The 18,353-nt window shown below is 35.7% G+C and overlaps 1 protein-coding gene across 2 annotated transcripts in view; it reads right to left on the bottom strand.

Annotated features, from left to right (window-relative positions):
- Positions 1-18,353, bottom strand: part of TC2N (tandem C2 domains, nuclear) — a 54,871-nt gene that overhangs the window by 19,927 nt on the left and 16,591 nt on the right. The window contains exons 2-6 of one of the 2 annotated variants that reach the window (XM_027870239.1): positions 15,662-15,715; positions 15,000-15,101; positions 11,208-11,438; positions 2,232-2,399; positions 649-740 (exon numbers count right to left, since the gene is read on the bottom strand). In XM_027870239.1, coding sequence (XP_027726040.1) covers positions 649-740; positions 2,232-2,399; positions 11,208-11,438; positions 15,000-15,045 — 537 coding nt within the window. In that variant the 5' untranslated portion in view covers positions 15,046-15,101; positions 15,662-15,715. The remainder of the gene's footprint in view (positions 1-648; positions 741-2,231; positions 2,400-11,207; positions 11,439-14,999; positions 15,102-15,661; positions 15,716-18,353) is intronic. The other variant, XM_027870240.1, reaches the window with a different exon arrangement.

The following is an 18,353-nucleotide window of genomic DNA, read 5'->3' as shown; positions in this document are numbered from 1 at the left end:
TAGAGTACCCTAAAACTCAGTTAACCATTCAAAAAATTAAACTAAGACAATGAATTGTTTTTCTATTCCAAACAGCTATGTGGGTTTTTACTTTTTGGACTAGACCTGTGACTTTTATTGGGGGTTTCCTGTAACTAATTTCCCTTATGAATGTAGATCAACACCTTCCCTGAAATTTATAGTTAGAGAGTTGTCTCTGTATGCAAAATATAAGGAAATGAAATTATTCAAATTTTTGGTATGTAAAAGCAATATTTTTTCTTGCCGTCTCAATTTGCACCAAGTGGAAATACAACGTACTCAATGATTTTTTTTAATCTGTAGTTACATTCAAAGAGAAAAGGTAAATTAGATAAGTAATTTCAGCTCAAAATTTAAATTCCAGGCAACTCAAGTTTCCCCAGATAAGAAATACAAGATCCAGGAAAAATAAGAAAAGTTTTAAGTTGTCAATTGAAAACTTCTTGAAGTGATATATCTTAATTCTTTCAAGTGCTTATTCATCCTACATTGAAGCAAATAAATCTAAGAGAGATTCCATCACAATTTATTGTTCCCATTGCAATTTACTAAACTGTACAAATTCCTGGAATTCCTTAGTCCAAAAATCAATCACTAGTACAAAGTAAATGCATTTTAACAACTTACTTGCATAAATCGCTGTGATGAACCTGTAAGATCAAACATAGACTTGCTTAGTCCAGGGGACCCAGGTGTTTTTGGGCTCCTTAAGTCACAAACTATAAAGAAAAATAAAAAAACACAGTGGAATTTTAATTATGGCATGAAGGGGAAATGGGCTTCCATATTACTGCCTTGATAAAAAAAAATAACCTTCTGAAAAAAATTATTTTTTATCAAAAATTAGCTTAGATTTAGTTTGATTATTTAATTTAATTAAATTAGCTGTTGCAGAGAACTAAGGGGTAAAAAACAACACGAAGAACTAGATAAGAATCTCTCAACCAAGTTAACATAAACCTTAGCAATCACTTCACAGTGCGCACAGGTGGAGTTGTGCAAAACACAAGAAACGAAAGGCTTATAATATTAGTCAGAAGTCTCACATCTGAATAATGTGAATACTTTCTTCATGAGAGAATCAAAAAGTGCTCTATATGGCAAACTATAATATCACAAAAAATGAAAATAACTGTACATTAACAGATAGGAAAGTACTGGTTACCAGTGTGGGAACAAAACCCTGACTATTGAGAAAAACGGCCAAAATCAATGTCAAATTACAAAAAAGACAACTGCATGTCAAAACTGAGGTCCAATGAAGTTAAATGACTTGCCACAGTCACACAACTAGTACATATCACAAGCAAGATTTAAAACCAGGACTCAATTCTCCTGAATCAAAGTCTTTTAGGAATAAATGTCTCTGTTATTAGATTTTTGGAGATTAAAACACTGTAATGTGCATAAAGCATTTTGCAAACCCTAAAATATTACATGTCTGCTGTTAATTATTGTAATTAGATTATAGATACATCCTTGAAAGCAAGTTAGAATTTTATAAATAAGGTAATTACAGACCAGATTAAGAAATTAAGCAGCAAAGGTTAGCAGAAATTCACCTTTACAAAAAACGAAATGGACAATTTCCACCATTCATTATATAATATCTACTTCCTTTGTTTATGCTAATCAAACGATTTATAAAGTCATCAAAATGTAACAGATGGTGTTTCTAATATTACAAGCTGTGCAACATTCTTCCTACATAAGAAAAAAGAGAATATTAACATTCCTACAGGAGGATTTATAAAGGAGTATACCGTAATATTAAAAGAAAAGATTCTCTCTCTCAAGGAAAATTAAAGTGTAATTGAGGTTTGCCAATATTACATGACTTATCCATAAAGAATGTCATAGAATCATGAATTTAATGTTAGAAGGGACCTTGGAGGTCATCTAGCCCAACTCCCTTCCTTTTACAGAAGAAGAAACTGAGTTCCAAAGAAGTTAAGTGATTTGCCAAAAGTCACAAGTAGTAGTAGTAAGTAGCAGAGCCAACCCTAGAATCCAGGGCCTCTAGCTGCAAAGTCATCAGTCTTTTCCACACTACCATGTGTGTCTTACAAGTACTAAATTACTAAATAAAAAGTATCCATTTTAAACTTTATTTCCAATGACAAGAATGTTATTGCATATTACTGTGATTTAGCTTTGCTTCTGTATATGCTGGGGGAAGAGTGTAAAGTCAGCGGAACATTGCTTCCTACCTGACCCATACAGCCTCAGAGCTTCACTATTAGGAGGAAATCGCCTAGTTAAATCAGGTGATATGTGCTGATGCATGAAGATTGGATTATATATGTCATAATTAGATCCATCCAAAGGTGAGCTGCAAAGTTCTGTTTTTCGATCTCTAAAGGAGGCTCTGGCAGAACCTGAAAAACACAACATCCATTAAATGAAGTATATAGACACACCCCACCAAACACTAACTGGTTCTACAGAAACACAACTTTAGGTGAAACAACAGTGGAATAAGATGGAGAGGTAGAAAGGACAAATTCAGGAATTTTCTCATAACTAGTTTAAGCTTGAACATTTGACTTTCATCACAGTTGGGGAAGGCATATTCCATTTCCCCAGAGGAACAAAACAATAGAAAAGTACCAAGAAGTTGTATTTTATGTGGGGATTAAGTTCCAAAGTCCATATGGTTGGTTAAAAAAAAAAAAGACCCAGTCAAAATTACTCTTGAAAATAGATTAGGAGAGGGCAGAGCCAAGATGGAAGATTAGAGGCAATGCAGCTGAACTTTCTCAACATTCTGCTACAAACAATTTTAACACACTGCCTCAAGTCAAATTTTGGAGTGGCAGAGTCAGCAAAAGGTCAGGGTGAGGCATTTTTTCCAGCCCAAGAAAGCTTAGGAGACCAGCAAGAGAAGTTTGTGACACCAGGGTAAAGGCCTGTCTGGAGCCTACATACACCATGGCAACAGTAGTGGTCACAGCAGCAACAGAAGCAGCAGCAGCTTCAGGAGCTCTCAACCCCGAAATGATGAGGTCAGACAACTTCTCAGAAAGAGATTACAGAAGACCCTTTGGTAGCACTGGTTAAAGCTGGCACTGATTGCCAATTCTACTGCCCACTTGCAGTTCTGGGTCAAGGTTCCAGCACGGTGAGCTACAGTAGATGTTGGTCACAAGGAAGCTGGGGCCCTGGTCATAGTTCTAAGGCAAAAAAGTAGCCCTAGCATTTGTGGTTGCAGAGGACCAGGAGACTTTCTTGGGCAAAGACGAGAGCACAGATCAGGGAAAAAGTGACCACACCTCTCCTGGCATCACACCAGCCTGGAAGCACTGAAAACTTACAGACCTCCACAACTAGCCCTGAAAACAGCAGCACAAAAAGCCTGAAATCTGGGTCAGTGCCTCTCCACTCCAAGTTGAGCAGAGCCCAACCTTAACAAAAAGTTCAAAGTCAAGAAACAGGCTGGAAAAATAAGCAAACAGAAAAAAAAAAAAGAATTTGAACATAAACAGCTACTACAGGGGCAGGGAAGACCAAGACAAACTCAGAAAAAGACAATAATGTGAAAACAGCTACCCAAAAGAGCCTCAAAGAAAAATGCTAATTGGACTCAAGCCCAACCATTCCTGTAAAACTTAAATAAAAAGAGTGGTAGAGGGAAAAAAATGGAAAAAAGAAATGAGAATGATGCAATAAAAATTTGAAAAGAGAATTAACAGCTTAGTAAAAGAGGTACAAAAAAATTGAAGAAAATAACGCCCTAAAAAAAGAATTGACCTAAAGGAAAAAGAGGGACAAAAATTCATTGAGGAAAAGAACTCCTTTAAAAACAGAATCAAGGGAGCCGCTAGGTGGCACAGTGGATAAAGCACCGGCCCTGAAGTCAAGAGGACCCGAGTTCAAATTCGGCCTGAGACCAAACACTTGACACTTACTAGCTGTGTGACCCGGGGCAAGTCACTTAACCCCAATTGCCTAAAAAAATTAAAAAAAAAAAAACAGAATCAGTCAAACAGAAAAAGAGGTATAAAACTCACTGAAAAAAATAAATTTTAAAAAATTAAAATTTGCCAAGTAGAAGCTAATGACTCCATGAGACATCAAAAACAATAAAACAAAGTCAAAAGAATGAAAATATTGAAGAACATGCGAAATATCTAATTGGAAAAAAACTGATCTGGAAAATAGATCAAGGAGAGATAATTTAAGAATTATTGGACTACCTAGAAGTCATGATCAAAGAAATATACTAGACATCATATTCCAAGGAAAACTGCCCTGATATCTTAGATCCAGAGGGTAAAATAGAAATTGAAAGAATCCACCATTCACCTCCTGAAAGAGATCATATAATGAAAACTCCCATGAATATTATGGCCAAATTCCAGAGCTCCCAGGTCAAAGAGAAAATAATTCAAGCAGCCAGAAAGAAACAATTCAAATATCATGGAGCATTAGTCAGGATCACACAAGATTTAGCACCTTCCACATTAAAGGAGTAGAGGGCCCAGAATATAATAGTCCAGAAGGCAAAGGATTTAGAATTACAACCCCAGAAAAACTGAGTATAATCCTTCAGGAGAATAAATAAGCATTTAATGAAATAGAGGACTTTCAAGCATTCCTGACAAAAAGACCAGAGCTGAGTAGAAAATTTGACATTCAAATATAAGACCCAACAGAAGGGTAAAAAGGTAAACATGGAAGAGTAATCATAAGGTCCTCAATAAAGTTAAACTATTTACATTCCTATATGTAAAGATGATACATGTAACTCCTAAGAACTTTATCATTATTAGGGCAGTTAAAAGGAGTTACATTGATGACATGGATATGAGTCAATTATGTTGGAGTGATCTAAAAAAATGAAGGAGTAAAAAAGAGGGATGAACTGGGAGAGGGTGGAAGGAAGAGGAAGAATGGGAGAAATTTTCTCACATAAAAGAGGCACACAAGGCAACATTTTTACAGTGGAGAGGAAAATGAGGGGGGTAGAAGGCAATGCTTGAACCTCACTCTCAGAATTGGTTCAAAGAGGAAAGAATATATATACACACTTAGTTGTGTACAGAAATATAACTTGGCCAATAGGGAAATACGAGAAGCAAATAAAAGAAAAGGGGGGGTGGTAAAACGACAGATTAAGGGAGGCAGTAGTTAGAGGCAAAATCAACTTTTGAGGAGGGACAGGATAAAAATAGTGAAAGAAGAAAAAAATAGAAGGAAAATGGGATGGAGAGGAAAACATAGTTTGTAATCATAATTGTGAATATGAATGGGAGGAGCTTCCCTATAAAACACTTGAAATACACACACACACACACACACACACACACAGAGTTAAATAAAGGGCTGGAGAAGAATCTAATACGTTTCAGCTAAACTAAAAAAAAAAAAAGGCAGGGATAGCAATCATGATCTCAGACAAATCAAAAGCAAAAATAGACCCACTTAAAAGGGATAATTGGGGAAACTACATTTTGCTAAAAGGTACCACAGGACCATGAAGTAACATCAAAAGTTTTTACAGCAAGTTTTTCTGATAAAGGCCTAATTTCTCAAATACACTGAGTATGGAACTGAGTCAAATTTATAAAAATAGGAGCCATTTCCCAATTGGATAATTGATAAATGGTCAAAGGATATAAGGGGCAGCTGGCTGGCACAGTAAATAGAGTGTTTGGCCTGGAGTCAGGAAGACTCATCTTCCTAAGTTCAAATCTGGCTTCAGACACTTACTAGCTGCTTGACCCTGAGCAAGTCACTTAACCCTGTTTGACCGAGTTCCTTAATCTGTAAAATGAGCTGGAGAAGGAAATAATAAGCCACTCAAGTATCTTTGCCAAGAAAATCCCAAAAAGGGGTCACAAAGAGCCAGACTTGACTGAAAACAACTGAACAACAAGGGACAAAAACAGACAATTTTCAGAAGAAATCAAAGCATATATATTCATGTGAAAAAAATGTTCTAAATCACTCTTAGAGAAGTGCAAATTAAAACAACTCTTATGTACTACCTCATACCCTATCAGAAATTATAAATGGTGGAGGGAATGAGGGAAAAATAGGTACACCAACGAACTGCTGGTGAAGTAGTGAACTGGTCCAATCATTCTGGAGAACAATTTAGAACTATGCCCAAAGGGCTATGAAACTGTGCATACCCTTTTGACCCAGCAATACCACTACTAGGTCTGTATCTCAAAGAGATAAAAGAAAAAGGAAAAGGACTTATATGTACAAAAATGTTTATAGGAGCTATTTTTGTGGTGGCAAAGAATTGGAAATCAAAGAATGCTCATCAATTGGGGAACGGCTGCACAAGTTGTGGCATATCATTGTGATGGAGTATTATTGTGTTATAAGAAATTATGAGGGAGATGGTTTCAGAAAAACATGGCAAGACCTATATGAACTGATGTAAAATAAAGTGAGAAGGACTGGAAAACCATTGTGCACAGTAACAGCCATGTTATAACAGTGATCAACTGTGAAAGACTTGGCTATTCTGATCAATACAATGATCCAAGACAATTTCAAAGATCTCATGATAAAAATGATGAATTCTGAGTGCAAATTGAAGTATAATTTTCTCACTTTATTTTTCTTGCTTTTAAAAAAATATGGCTACTATGGAAATATGTTTTGCAAGATTGCACATGTACAACTGATATACTGCTTGCCTTCTCAGCCAGTGAGGGAGAAGTTCAGATGGAGTGAGAGAATTTAAGAAAATATTAAAAATAAATAACAAATTTAATAAAAAAAAGAAAATAGCTTAAATCTTCCTTAAAGTATACAATGCAGTATTCTTTAACTGTTGTAGCTGCAAAGGGAATTCAGTCTCTTTTAAAGAAGGCACTCTGTATCAGAGAGCAGAGATTAGCTAGATGGTTGTTACAGAAATAATTGAATATAAATTTTATCAGGAAAAGAACAGAATGAGACTTCTATGTGAAAAAAGAATGCAAACACAGATGTTTAAAAATACCTAATAGGAAAATTTATAATTAGAGGGAAAGGTACCCTTGAATAGGCTTCACACATAAATATTAGGAGATTATATCACCATATGACTGCCTTTTCTTGTTTCACCAAGGAAATCAAATGGTACCCAGTTCTAAAGCACAAGCTTATTGAGTGGAATAACAACCCACACAATTTAAATTGTTATTTTTCTCTATCTCTTTGTTTTCCTCAAGTCCATATAGCTGAATTTGACTAAGTGAAATGAAATAATATATGATGCAACTCCACTGTACTGAGCCAAAGAATACAGTGGAGAAGGAAGGAGATTAGAAGTGAAGCTTAGGAATTAAAAAGCAAGTTATCCTGATCTTCCATCTTTCAAATAGGAATTGAAAAAACAACAGAATAGTGAATTTTACCTTGCTTTAAGCTTTTTCATTTTTTTCTTTTCCTGTGTGTTCCAGAAGCAGCCAATTTATTGTAAATGCTAACAACATGACTCTTTTACGTAAACGCAGTTGCTTATCAGTAAAATATTTACATAAAGTACTTGACATCTATCTAATATTTAACAGCCCAAGTTAAGAAAGAAAAGAAGAAAGATTCAAAATAGGTAGCAAAGCTAAGCAATTGAGTTGGAATTAACTAATAAAATAGGAGACTCTGACTTTTGGGTAGGGTTTGGATATAATGTGCTTATTAGGCACCAGTGAATTACACTGGCCTGACAACTTTATAAAGGAGTATGCTTATAGATTTTTCTGTTACAGTGCAAGACCATCCTTAATTGCTCATAAATTTAAATAAATAATGGTGATGTTAATTATCATAAATTTCATGACCCAGAGAATAGAATTGTTAGGAACCAACAATCTTCATCAGTAAGAGAAACTCCTAGTGTGGAAATTCTCTTCACCAAGGTAGATCAACAATTGACTTGTAACTTACAGTTTTATAGAGTTGCCTGAGGCAATGACGGGTTAAGAAACTTGCTGATGGGCACACAGTGACTGTCAGAGGCAGGACTTGTACCCAAATCTTCCTGAGTCAGTGCATGCCCCTCTGTCTTCTATGCCACATTGTCTCTCATTATAGCAGGCATAGTTTCAACACAATTCAATCATTTAAGTATCTACTACATGCAGAAGGTATTAATAGAAATAAAAAGAAGACTGACATGGTTACTGACTTCAAGAAGTGTGTAATCTATTGAACCTTGATCTAAATAGCAAGATGAAATGTTTAGGAGAGCAGCCCAAACATAATGACCACTGAGCTACATATGATCATTTTCAGACATTTGAAAACTGAAAGCAAAATCACACTAAGGTTATGCCACAACTACTTGGGGTGGGGGGGAGGGTAGTAGGTTAAAATAGTTATCTGAAAATATTTATTCTGAGCTCTCAATTTACTTGATTCTAAAATGCCACAAATTCCTTGTGTAAGGGACCAGTGATGAGACAGTTAACTATCCAAAATGGCAGAGAGAGAAAAAGAACTAAGGATACAACCCTAGCAGGTTCAATAATATTTAGACAAGCTTCAGCATTATTTTAGACAATTCTAAATTGTCTTCTTCCATTCACTTACGAATCTAGCTTCCTCCGATAAACTACTGCTAAAATCACTACTGCCAAACTTACTAATATCGACAGGAGTCCAAGATTGGTGGAGCAAAATATAGATTGGTATCAGGATACATTAATAATGTGTAGTATAGGAGGTCATGTGAGCAACAAGATGGCACACTAGACATTTTCTTCAAACCCTGTAACTTCTCAAAACTCTCCAAAACAGAAATTATGTACCAAAGATAAAGCAATTTCAGCTGTTTCCATGATATGAGACATCCAGAATCCTAAAGAAAGTTAAGAAAAAACTGATGCTTACTAACCTTGAGTTCACACAGCACCCCTCCCCCACCTCCAACACTACCAGCAGCAGAGGAGGCCAAACTAACAGACCCAAGGACACATCTCAGGCTTCATAAGAGCCTACCCCCTATCCTCCACTCTCCCCTCCCTCTTTCCAGTGCCATGGATATCCCAACTCCAGGCTATGGAAGTTTGTTCAGGCCTCAACAACCATCTTTGCCACAGTCCTTCAGTAGCAAAAACCTATTGGTTCTGCTACCTGGAAACAACAGTGCTGCCAAGCTCTGAACTGCCAGTGCCAGGTCAGAGAACTAAGGAATAGAGGGAATGATATAAGTTGCCAGAACAGAATACCTTACATGTGGAAAACTCTATAGCACTCCACCAAGCCCGAGGGAAAACAGATTATCCAGCTGGAGCCATTTCTGACCACTCAAAAGTCACTCACTACTAAGGGTGATGTTGATCACTAAGTGGCTTACCCTCTGAGCTTCAGTTTTTTCATCTGTAAAAATAGAGATAATATGACTAGTCCCGTACTTTGTACATTACATCAACTGTACGGAGGTACTGTGTTATGACTTCCAATAAGGGGACTGATCTACTTGTTCAGATGTTTTCCTCACAAGATGCCTATATTTGCCACTTTACAGAACCTCTACTCATTGCTCTCAGTTCTGATTCTGAGGCTATAAAGAACAAGTCTAATCCATCTACTACATGACTATTCTTCAAATACCTGAAAACAGCAATCAACTGCCCCTTGATTTCTTATCTTTTCAAACTAAATACCACCAGTTCTTCAACCAATTCCTCAGGCCATTCAGCATCCTGATTGCCCTCCTATAAATAACCATCACTCAATGTCCTTCTTAAACTATGATGACCAAGATAACGAACCCACTGCACTCTGAAGTACTGTTTACCAATGTCCTTCTTAAACTATGTTAGGCATAGTTTAAGGACATTGGTAAACAGTACTTCAGATGAGGTCTGACAAGGGCAGAGTATAGTGGGCTCATTGACTCCCTGTTCTCGGAAGCTATGCCTATCAATACACCACAAGACTACTTCAGCTTTTTTGGTTGTCATATGACACTGCTATCTTATATCAAGCTTTGTAGCCCACTAAAACCAACAAATAATTTTCACAACAAATTCTATCGAAAAATATCTCTCCAACCTTATACTTGTGAAGTTTGGGGTTTTTGTACTCAAGTCTAAGATCCTTGAGAGCAGGGATTTGTTTTCTTTGTATCCCCAGTGCTTAGCATAATCCCTGGAACATAGTAGGTGCTTAATAAATACTTGTTGATTTACTGATTGATTTATCCTTATTGAATGTCATTTTATTAGATCAACCTAATGCTCTAGCTAACCTCTCACCACACCTTTTTTGGATCTTGATTCTGTCATCTAGGGTATTAGCTATGCCTCCAAGATTTGTATCATCTACAAATTTAATGAGCATAGCATTGATGCCTTTATCCAAGTCATTAATAAAAAAAGTTATACAATATAGGGCAAAGCAAATTTTCCTAAAGTGAGACCACCTGCCACACTGTCGTAGAATCAAATACAACTACTCTCTGATTCTGGCCATCTAAATATTTCGGAATCCATTTTAATTGTATCATCACCTAATGCACATTTTTCCATCCTCTCCTGAAGAATAACATCAGATACTCTATCAAAAGCCTTGCCAAAAAGCGTGTAAACTACAGTCATCACCTTCTCATCTATTAGTTTAATAATCCTATCAAAAAAAAGTTACTGAGTTTGATACGTCATGACCTTTTCTTGATGAAGCTATGCTGGCTCTTGGTAATCATTTCATCCCTTTCCAGATATTCACTATTTAAGGATTTACTCTGGAATTGTTGTAACAGTATAAGTCAAGTTCACTGGCCTATTAGAGTGAAGATTCTGTTCTTTTCCTTTTTTTGATAATTGGGATATTTGTGCCCTTCTCCAATCTGGTGGTGCCTCTCTCATTTTCTATAATCTTTCAAATATTACTTGACAGTGGCTCAATAATCACATCTGCTGGTTCTTTCAGCAAATTTTAATTATGAAAGGTTTACATTAAAGGATGGAATACGGTACAATAGAAATAGCACTGGCATTGTAGTCATACAACCTGTGTTCAAATCCCACCTCTGAAGTTTACAACCTCTATGAATGGGGAAGTGAAAACCTCCCTGAGTCTCAGTTTCCTCTTATGTAAAATAAGCAGGCTGAACTAGATATCCTTTGAGGATCTTACCAGCTCTAGATCCATGATCCTAGGAATGCAAAAATAATAGCAATATCAACATTTAAATATTGCACACATGGATTTTTAACCTGTGTCATTTTACCATTTACCTTGAAGTTCCTCCAAATGTGAGGGAGTTGCTTGAGTCTTGGGTTGAATATAAGATAATTTAAATCTGGGCACAACAAAGGGCACTTCTTTTCCATCAGATGGAATTTTGGAAAGGAGATAATCCTCAGTACAGCCAACCTGACGTTTAACAGACACTGAAGACATTGGAGGTAGACATGTAACATTTTGTCCTTCTGGGGCTGCTGTTTTAGTGTCTTTCTCTGGGGAAGCTGTATGCAAACAATAATGATGATAATAAAAAGAAAGCACAAGAAATATACATGTATTTACATATAATAATAATAATAATAATAATAATACAATATTACGTAGAAGGTACAATGCATAGTGGATAAAGTGCTAGGTTTAGAGATGGGAAGACCTGGGTTCCAATTTCACCTCTGATACCAGCTGTGGGACCCCAGGCAAGTCACTTAACCAGTCTGTTGTACCAGCTTCAAACAACTCCCTAAATACATACTAAATGTTAAATCTATAGGAGTTGGTAGAGAAATTTCCCCATGTTGATTTATAGATCTTTCACATATTACCAAAATCCAAAAAGTCTTATTTCAATTCAGAAATACTCTACCTTTTCTCCAGTTCCCACAGTCCCTCACTACTTTTCCTTTGTTTAGTTGTTTCACACTCCTTCCTGCCAATATGCTCATCCTTATTAGAAGTTCTATGGGTATTGCAATCATACGTTTTAGATTTTCCCTCAAACTATCCCAACTTAAAATATTCCATCCCATTTATAAATGGAAGGGAATGGATGTATGTCAGATCATGTATCCCAATTCCTGGTTCAGGAAATATGATCCTTATCCATAGAATCTCATCCATGATATGGTGACCTTATCTATCCTTAAAAGGACTTCAAGAGAAATTTATAATGGAAGAAATTCCCTTTTAGAGTCTCATATACCTTCATCTGCTATAACTTTCCTCCTCTATTGGTTCTTGAGGGAAGATGGTCTCTGTGTCAATTACAGACTCTTTTAGGGCAATCTGCCACATCTAGCTATATTTCCTAATTTTCTTCTCCCACTGATCCCATAATAAAGTCTGCCTGAGAAGCAAAATTATGAATATTAAAGCTTCCACTGTGGGGAATGCAAGTTTAATGAATCAATAGTATTTATGTGGTAGTCAAAATAAGATAATACAATCTTAGAGTACAATAAAAGAGGCATATTCTCCAAGACTAGAGAATAGTCATCTTGCCCTCTGACCTAGTGATATCACACATGGAGCACACTGAGTTCAGGTCTATTGATAAATGGAAGATTATCCAGTGGAGAGCAACAAGGATGGTGAAAGGTCTCAAAATCAGAGCCTATGAAAAGAACTTGAAGGAATTAGGAATGTTTAACCCAGAAAAGAAAAAATAGCTTTCTACAAATATTTAAGGGATTGCCATATGGAAGAAGGATTATAGCACAGAAGGTACTTAATAAATACTTATTGACTGACATATTGTTACACATTAGATTTATTATGCATATGAACTAATAAAGATCTAAGAACAGTGGATGGAAGTTGCAAAGAGGCAGCTTTAAGTCTCATTTAATTAAAAAAAAACTTATTAATAATTAGACCTATCCGAAAGTAGAATGGCCTGCCTCAAGATGTAGCAGGATGCTCTTCAGTGGAGACCTTCAAGCAAAGCCTGGATGACCATTTGTTAGATGTTTTAAAGCAGCAATGGTAGTATGATGGATAGAGTGATGAACTTGGAGTCCTGAGTTCAAATCCTGCCTGAGACACTATCAGTGTGACCTTAGGCAAGTCACTTAACCTTGGTTTGCCTCAGTTTCCTCATATGAAATAAGGATAAAAATAGCAACTATCTTCCAGGGTTGTTATTAGGATCAAATGAGATAACATATGTAATGCACTTTGCAAGTCTTAGAACACTATGTAAATGCTACTATTGTTATTATGTTCTATAGCTATGGGCTGGATTAGATAACCTCTAAGGTCCCATCAAGGTCTACAATTCACTGAGTAGGAAATGAAAAGGAAGAGGTAGCTGTGAATTCACCCACTCTTTTTGAGCTGTTTGTGAGTCAAGAAAATCCTAATATTGAACAGCCCCTTTAAAAAAAAGTTTTCCCTTATTTAGTACCATTAGCAACATGTATTTCTAAAATAACTTTAGAAGATTTTACAAGAGTTCCACTAAAGTTTTGTTTTGTTTTTAAGTAAAGGATTCCATTCCATCACTAATAATAAGAGAAATGCAAATCAAAACACCACCATTTCACCTCACACCCTGAAGATAGGCAAAAAAAAAAAAATGACAATGGCAACAGTCAACATTGGAGGAGTTGTGGAAGGACAGGCACACTAACGCATGGTTGGTAGAACTTTGAAATGGTACAACCATTTTGAAAAGCAATTTGGAAATATGTATTTAAAGTGACTAAAATGTTCATAACATTTGAACCAAAGACTCTATTATTTGAACCAGAGGCTCCTTATACCCCAAGGAAGCCATTCAAAAGAAGAAAGTTCCCACATACTCCAAAATAATTATAGAAGCATTTTTTGTGGTAGCTAAGAATTGAAAACAAAGTAGATTCCCATTGACTGGGGAATGGCTAAACAAACTGTGGTACATGAATGTAAGAGAATATTACTGTACTATAAGAAATGATGTGGATGATGAATACAAAAAGCATGGAGAGATCTATACAAACTATCACAGAGTGAAATAAGCAGAGCCAAGAAAGCAATTTACACAGTAACTAAACAGTGTAAATGTAAAGAACTGCATACCAAAAAATAAAAAATAAAAATAAAAATAAACATAATAACATTATAAAGATTAAGCAGAACCTGAATGAAGAGGTATGAGAAAATACTCCAACTTTCTCCTTTGTGGATATGAGAGGTCCTCAAGTGTAACACATTGCACATGTTTTGGAACTTTTTCAATATATTGATCAGTTGTGTTGATTTTTTTTCTCTCTAAAAACCACTATTGTCATAGGAGATGACTCTCTGAGAGGAGGGAAGAGGAGGGATATTTGGGATAATTGTGGTGAAGAAAGAAACAGAAAATATCAATAAAAACTTAATTTTAAAAATAAAGGGTTCCACCACTGAAAAAAAAATTTCAGAATAGCCTTAGACTAAAAGGAAAAATACATATACATAAAACATGTAAATGCCAATTTTGTGTGACTGATCATGACTAAGATAAGAAGTTAATTTCTATTAGACATTTCTAACTTAACTACTCGAAGACATTTTCCCATAGGGAAAAAAAAATTTACTACAAGTGTTACACTATGCATAAAGATACAGTAACTTGAAACAAATGAGAATCTAAGATTGCTTTCTTCTCAATTTCCTCCCCAAAAAGATAGGGTATGCATATTTTATGAACCAAGAATTGGGATACTTTGAGAAAGGAAATAACATTAGGCTTCTCAGTCCAGCCCACAAAAGCTTTTTAAACTGTAAAGACCATGCAGAGTACACAGTATGCATTGTAGACACAATTTATGACATTGTTTCTATGGGAAAATCCTTCCACACGGTAACTAAGGACACCAGGAAAAGAGTTCTACTAATCATGTTAACTAACTGCCGAGGTGATTACTTTGATACTCGTATTATCTCTATCCTTAAATCAAGTGCTTAAAAGTCAGGACTACCTTAGTTTACCACTAATATTAGTAAGTATTTAGTATTATATACTCCTTAGTGTTAGTAATAATTAGTATTTAGCTTAATAATAATAGTTATAACAGTATCCCAGTTATGCTTTCTCATCTCACCATAGAAACAGCCTCTGCAGCAGCTTTTTACAAATTCTGTTGCCATTCCTTTTAATATCCAATATCATAGCAATAAAAACAAGGTTCCAAATGTAATTTTATCTGTTGGTAGAAATCAAAAAGATACCAAGATGATATTACTTTACATTAATTAATCAATCCATCAACAAGTATGTATTAAATGACAATTATATGCCAAGGACTATGCTAGGCACTGGGAATACAGATACAAAGAATAAAACAATCCCTACCTGCAATATATTTATATTCTAATGGAGAAAGATAGAAAATACATATAAAAACACATAAAGATTATTGCTGAAAAAGCCTTATCTATATTTTGGAAGTATAATGAAGATTGTGAAGTCAATACCTTTAAAGAAGTGTAACAGCATTCTCTCTGTGTCCCTTATGTAATTTTATAAGCTTTTCCTCCTAAAAAATTATTGATAGTTTCACTTACTGAGAACATCAAAATGTTCTCTTAATATTAAAACTGAAAACTATATTGGGAAAAACTCTGACTTCCTCATTCTTTAAAGCTATTTAAACCAAAATCCATTCCTAGAATCAAATTGGAAAGATAATAAGGCCCTGACAGAAATATGTAGAAATGGCCCCCTTTTCCTAGACAATGTCTATATCCCAGAAGTAAAACCTACCAGAGAGAAGGACCAGTGCTTCCTTTTCTTGACGTTAAGTCAATTCTGCCCATTCTGTTGAAGAAAAACAAATATTTGTAAAGCTCATTGACATATAAGATATGATGACAGTTGAAGAGGAGTATAATTACTTTGTAATTTGCTAGGAGTAGATTGACTATTTTTCAGATCAGCCACTGCCAGTTCTTTTTTCCTTCCCTCTGCTGCCTACCTTTTACTTGTTGATGTTTTCATTAACTAGCTAGTTCAAATACCTAGGACAGAGTTTCTCTAGTACAAAGAAAATTATTTCACCAATATATGGTAGCAAACCAAGCTCTTCCCTAGTTGACACAGCTGTGGTTTATCTGTTGAATCAGACTACTACTGGGATCCTCCCTCTCAGAATACAGTATATCCTTTTCCTAATTCCTTTACCCCACAATATATATGCCACTCCCTATCCTCCAAATTATTTCTAAACTCCAAATTTTTGCATGGTATTAGATGATCACCAACTCAGTGCCACCTCTCACATATATTCATTGTGTGACTGTAGGCAATGTTATACCTCTCAGTACTAGGTAACTCTCTTAAGACTGTAAGCTGCAAAGAAGGTACCAACCTGCACTGACAGAAGGAGTTTCATCATGGAGTTCCCTATATGAATTAAATTGCAAATCTAGTCTCTATCCTGACAAGGGAGTCAAATTTTAGGTAAGGGTTAAGTTCTAAAATTAGCAGATAAGGTGAAAATAGCATAAAGCCAATATTGAATTCACTGATTTAAATTAAATTAAATTCATTAAATTCAGATTTCTTTCTTATCAGGAAGAATTTTCTTCTAATGGGAGCTCAATTTTTGCAGAAGATATAAGTAAGGCATAGAGGTCAACAGCTTTTTGGAGGCATAATATGTTGTCTTCAGGAGTTTGTGTTATCCAACAATAAATAAATACCCTTTTCAGTCATCACAAATGCCTTCACATCTTCTAATTACCTAGAAATGTCATACTTTATTAGAATGGAATCTTAAAGGAGAAATTTTCCCCCACAATCCAACAGCCACATTCAGGAGTAGGAAGACTGTCTTCCCAACTATGAAAACAAACACACACACCCATACCCTCTGTCCCCCAGGCAAGTAAGGAAACACAGGAAGTTGGCTTCCTCCCCACGGCAACCAGGTGTGCTATTTCCTTGTTCAGCATTCCCTTTCTCTTATCCCCTGCCTACCTCCTTCACAAAGTCGAGAGACTACAGAAATAACAGAAACACATAATGTCTTTGAAGTTATGTATAAGCAGGGGTATGTGTATGTTCATACACCAGGGCTGAGGGAGAAAGTAGTTTAAAAAAAGAAAAGTTAAGAAAATAAGAACACAGAAAGCCCCAAGAAAGCCCCACTCAGCTAGGATTAGCCCAACAGCTAGCAAGAAAAACAGAGCAGTCACTGAGTTCACAGGTCATGTCCAGGGAGAGCCATCACTCTAGGTGAGCAGGTATAGATGAATCCAAGTACACTAAATGACACCACAATGTTGTGACATATTTTGACTAATGAAACCTCCTTCCTCTATCTCAATGGCCATCCCTCCTTGAAAAATCCTTATGATATTGAGATTGCAGGTTATAATGGATTGAAAGCTTGTCTCAGTCAGGAAGACTTGGGTCCAAGTCCTACTTCTAAGACATATTGTCTGGGTAAGTGATTTCATTTTTGTTGCCCTAGCCTAGGCAGCTATCTAACACTCAATTTCAGCAGAAGGTGTTCATCTGCATTGATAGCAAGCATTCCCTTTACCAATGATATCATGGAGGTGAACTGGGAGTTGGGATTTCAGTATACATTTGCTTTTGTAAATTAAAATTAATTTGATTTTGAACATTTTTTGAAGAATCTGAAATAGAGATGAATTCCAAGTTCCTCAAAATCAGAATTAACTTTTTAAACTTATGTTCCCAAAAAATGATGTTAAATTTTAATTACAACAAAACCAAAGAAATCATGTTTACTTAATTCAATATTAAGATTTCTAGCTTCCCAGACTATTTTGACTAAAGGTATCCTATGTATTTTTTGCTGACTCCCTTAGCTCCTCAATCTCAAAGGAAAACTGCAGCCTTAAAACCTCAAAAAGAAGAGACCAAAGTAATTTCAAAAAAGGAAAGACTGTTCCAAAGTTACCAACATGCTTTGATTGCCAAATCCAATAGCCTTTTCTCAATGTTTATCCTTCTTGACCTTTCTGCAACATTTAACACTTTTGATTATACCTTCTTCCTAGAATAAGAGGTTCTTCACCTGGAGTCTATAAAGTTTGTTTTTTTATAAATTTTTATACTTGTCTTTCAATATAATTATAATCCTATTTATTTTTTGCTTTCGAAACATTATTCTGAGAAGGAGTGCAAAGGTTTCAACAGACTGCCAAAGAGAATCCATGACATAAAAAAAGTTGAGAAACTGTTTAAATAATTTCTTCTCCCTAGGTTATTATGACACAGCTCTTTCCCAGGTCCTCCTTCTATTTATCTGATTACTCCTTGGTTGTGTAAACTGGATAACTGGATCATCATCCTTGCCTCACTACATGTGGGGTATACTCCCAGGGCTCTGTCTTTGACTTCTTCTCTTCCCTCTTTATACTTATCTTTCTGTGAACTTACCAAATCTCACAGTTTACCTATTACTTCTATATAAACAACTCCC

This window comes from Vombatus ursinus, unplaced genomic scaffold, assembly GCF_900497805.2.
Source record: "Vombatus ursinus unplaced genomic scaffold, bare-nosed wombat genome assembly UNPS02014794.1, whole genome shotgun sequence".
Taxonomy (NCBI): Eukaryota; Metazoa; Chordata; class Mammalia; order Diprotodontia; family Vombatidae; genus Vombatus; species Vombatus ursinus.
Note: the sequence above shows the minus strand (reverse complement) of the source record. Positions and strands in the feature narration are given on the sequence as shown.